The 1,518-nt window shown below is 37.5% G+C and overlaps 1 protein-coding gene across 1 annotated transcript; it reads right to left on the reverse strand.

The window, feature by feature from the left end:
• Nucleotides 1–374: 374 nt before the first annotated feature.
• Nucleotides 375–849, reverse strand: LOC306645374 (MICOS complex subunit MIC10). The gene has a single exon (XM_079113111.1). It carries the CDS (start codon nt 833–835, stop codon nt 599–601), a length of 237 nt encoding a protein of 78 aa, XP_078969237.1. The 5' UTR covers nt 836–849; the 3' UTR covers nt 375–598.
• Nucleotides 850–1,518: the final 669 nt, after the last annotated feature.

The following is a 1,518-nucleotide window of genomic DNA, read 5'->3' on the forward strand; positions in this document are numbered from 1 at the left end:
TCTTTAGTTGGTATTTCTGAGCAAGGCTTCAATTCTAGGTCTGGCTCATCTCCATTTGGTATTATCTGTGGAAATCACCAGTCATCTGCTTCTGCCTTTTCCCTGTCATAAAGATGCTGATGTAACACAGCACGCAATCCACTTTTACTCACTCGTTTTAATACCATTATTTTTATTGAGCAAAGTTCTAACTATTCAGAGCGATCACTCTTTAATCCAAAGGTGCATGTTAGAAGTACGTCATCACTGAGAAGACAGCAGAAAGCTAATATTCCAGGTACACTGCACCTTTCCACCATCAACACCTGGCTGTTGTTCTTCGTGTTGAAGCACTAACAAGAAGTGCTTATTCTTTTTTTTTTTTTTTTTTCCCATTTTTGTTTAAATTTATTTAAGACCACCTCTTTACATTTTCCAGAGAGAAAATACAAAACAAGAAACAGACTTGGTTTCAAATACATAAACAGTGTGCTGGAGTTTAAAGTATTACTGATAACATTGTTCCAGAAGAATGTCAGCTTACTCCAGGGCACTTCAGTATTCCTGAGGAATAAACATGATTTCTCTTGTCCTCCCACTGGGATGTTCTCAGTGTACGTCACTGCTCCTGCTCTTTGACATATTTTCCATGTAGAAGATATGGAGCCTGGAAATCATGCTGGCAGTTGGAGTAGGCCATCCCCAATCCCATGCCAGAACCAAAGGCTAATGGCCACATTTTTCTTTTAAAGAAGGTAAGTGAGAAAACAATTCCTAATCCCAAACCAGTACCTATCTTCACCACGGCATCCGCCATGCACCGGTCCCACTTCCTGCCGAGGTCGGACTCCGACATGTTCCCCTCCCGCGGCTCCCAAGAAGTGCTTATTCTTATGAGCAACAACACATTTGCCCAAACAGAAAATAAAGAGAATTAAACTATTGTAATATATTTTGTTTCATTAGCCCACAATATTATTTCTAAGGTCTTTTGTGATCAGCAGCAGGCATTAGCAACATACTGTCCTCCTTCATTTTAATAATAGTTCTAATTCTTCATTTATTCTTTCATTTACTCATTCCTTTAATGTATTTATTAAGCACTTACTGTGTGCCAGGCACTAGGAGCACAATGGAAAGGAAATCAAATATGATCCTTACTCTCAAGGAGCTAAGAGTCTAGTGGGAGAGATTATTTCAATAAAAGCTGTACATTAATCAAATCTTTATAAATTCATATTAAAATTCAATAGAATTGTTTAGTTTTTTTAAAAAAAAAAAACTCTACATGAATATTTTTGTAAGGTAAAGAACTGATAACCAATGCACCTGTTTGGTTAGGACAGATGTATCAGGCCTTATTAAAGCTAGGTACATTTTCCCTCTTGAACATGAGAATGCCTTGCTTCTGCTGGGTTCAGACAATGATTGTGATATAGCTCTACAGTCTTTCAGTCCAAAACAGTAGGAGAGCCTTTACTATGCATTACAATACACTGGTTATATTTATAGTGATGTAAGCTTAAATAAAGGGCTGAC

Source organism: Sciurus vulgaris (assembly GCF_902686455.1).
Source record: "Sciurus vulgaris genome assembly, chromosome: 15".
Lineage (NCBI taxonomy): Eukaryota > Metazoa > Chordata > Mammalia > Rodentia > Sciuridae > Sciurus > Sciurus vulgaris.